The sequence below is a fragment of the Dendrobates tinctorius genome, unplaced genomic scaffold (genome assembly GCF_039654945.1).
Source record: "Dendrobates tinctorius isolate UK_male_01 unplaced genomic scaffold, ASM3965494v1 ptg000341l, whole genome shotgun sequence".
Lineage (NCBI taxonomy): Eukaryota > Metazoa > Chordata > Amphibia > Anura > Dendrobatidae > Dendrobates > Dendrobates tinctorius.
In genome coordinates this window covers 2,175,001-2,176,765 of record NW_027362007.1, presented here as the reverse complement: position 1 = coordinate 2,176,765, position 1,765 = coordinate 2,175,001, and the positions used below count along the sequence as shown (strand labels likewise).

The 1,765-nt window shown below is 54.3% G+C and overlaps 1 protein-coding gene across 1 annotated transcript in view; it reads left to right on the top strand.

Moving 5' to 3' along the window:
• The first annotated feature begins 1,203 nt into the window (after positions 1–1,203).
• The window catches only part of GPAM (glycerol-3-phosphate acyltransferase, mitochondrial), a 45,765-nt gene continuing 45,203 nt past the window's right edge, over positions 1,204–1,765 (top strand). The window contains exon 1 of the mRNA XM_073562133.1: positions 1,204–1,311. Coding sequence (XP_073418234.1) covers positions 1,236–1,311 — 76 coding nt within the window. The 5' untranslated portion in view covers positions 1,204–1,235. The remainder of the gene's footprint in view (positions 1,312–1,765) is intronic.

Here is a 1,765-nt window from a genome sequence, read left to right as displayed (position 1 = left end):
AGGGTTTTTGCAGATTCTTGGTTGAGGAATGTACGGATCCGTGAAATATTTTTGAGTTGAAGTCGGCAGGAAGTGGAAAGGGCTTGGATATGTGGTTTGAAGGAGAGATCAGAGTCAAGGATTACCCTGAGGCAGCGAGCTTGTGGGACTGGGGAGAGTGAGCAGCCATTTACTGTAATGGATAGGTCTGTTGGGGGGGTCACGTGAGATGGGGGAAAGATGATGAATTCTGTTTTGTCCATATTAAGTTTTAGAAATCTAGCGGAGAAGAAGGATGAAATAGCGGACAGACATTGAGGGATTCTGGTTAGCAGGGAGGTGATATCTGGTCCAGAGATGTAGATCTGTGTGTCATCAGCATAGAGATGACACTGAAAGCCATGAGATTCTATGAGCTGTCCCAGGCCAAAGGTGTAAATGGAGAAGAGCAGGGGTCCTAGGACTGAACCTTGTGGGACTCCGACAGATAGGGGGCGCGGTGAGGAGGTGGTGTGTGAGTGGGAGACGCTGAATGTCCGGTCTGTTAGGTATGATGAGATCCAGGATAGGGCCAAGTCTGTGATACCAAGAGATGAGAGGGTCTGTAATAATAGGGAATGGTCCACTGGTCCAATGGTCAGTGAGCGCCTCCATCAGTGAGCGCCTCCATCAGTGAGCGCCTCCATCGGTGGACGCCTTCATCAGTGAGCGCCTCCATCATTGGCGCCTTGTCGTGTTATCGCTGTATGTGGAAACCAGAGGCTGAGGAGTGCAGCTCTGCGGAGCAGGAGAAAACTGCTGGAAGAGCAATTCCCCGATCTGATGGTTTCCATCATGGCTCACCTTTCCTCGCTGTTTTGGCGTTAGCGGATTGTGCTGCAGATTATGGCGGTCCGTCCGTGGCATTGTGTACGGGGGCGTCACACGGCCAAGGTTTATGACGGTTTGGGATTTGTGTGATCGTGACCCTTGTGCCCCCAGACGCGGCTCAGAATCGCGGCAGCCAGCGTTACTGCACGATGGCGACATTCACACGCAGCAGATTGGCAGCGGATATTTCTTCGTTCGTGTTTTATTCTGATACAAGCATTTTTTGCAAATCTCACTCAGAAATCACAGAAAGGTCTGCAAAATACTGAGAGTATTGATGAAATTGTCCCTTGTTCACGGCTGACCTCCTGCACAGCGTCACCTGCAGTCAGGGCAGCTGCCCTCATTCATCATGGCGGCGGCTGAGGCAGCTGAGGCGGGCACTGATGACGTCACCACTCCCAGGCTGCAGAGTGCGGAGAGCGGCGACTCAGGGCGCAGTGCAGCTGCGGGAGCGGAGAGGTGAGTGAGTGAGTGAGTGCGGGGCCGCTGGGGTCACGTGGCCTCTAGTGATACATTGTATCTTCTGCGCTGGAATCAAGGGGGCGATCACCGGCACGTGGAGGCGCCGCTCCGGGCGTGCATTGTACCCCCTGCTGGCTCTGTGCACGGGGGGTGTGCCGGCCTGACGACCCTCTCTCCCGTCTCCTGGCCGTGTTCACACTCTGGCCTCAGTTGCTTTCCCGTTGCTGCCTGTGGCTGACCTGCAGTGTATCTACCTGACAACCCGTCCTTGTTCTCCTGACAACTCCCTCCCTGCACTTTACACCCGGCGGCCCCTCCACCCCGGGGTGTATATATATATATATAGCCTGCGATAAGCCCGGACCCCGCGGCCCCTCCACCCCGGGGTGTATATATATATATATAGCCTGCGATAAGCCCGGACCCCGGGGTGTATATATATATATATAGC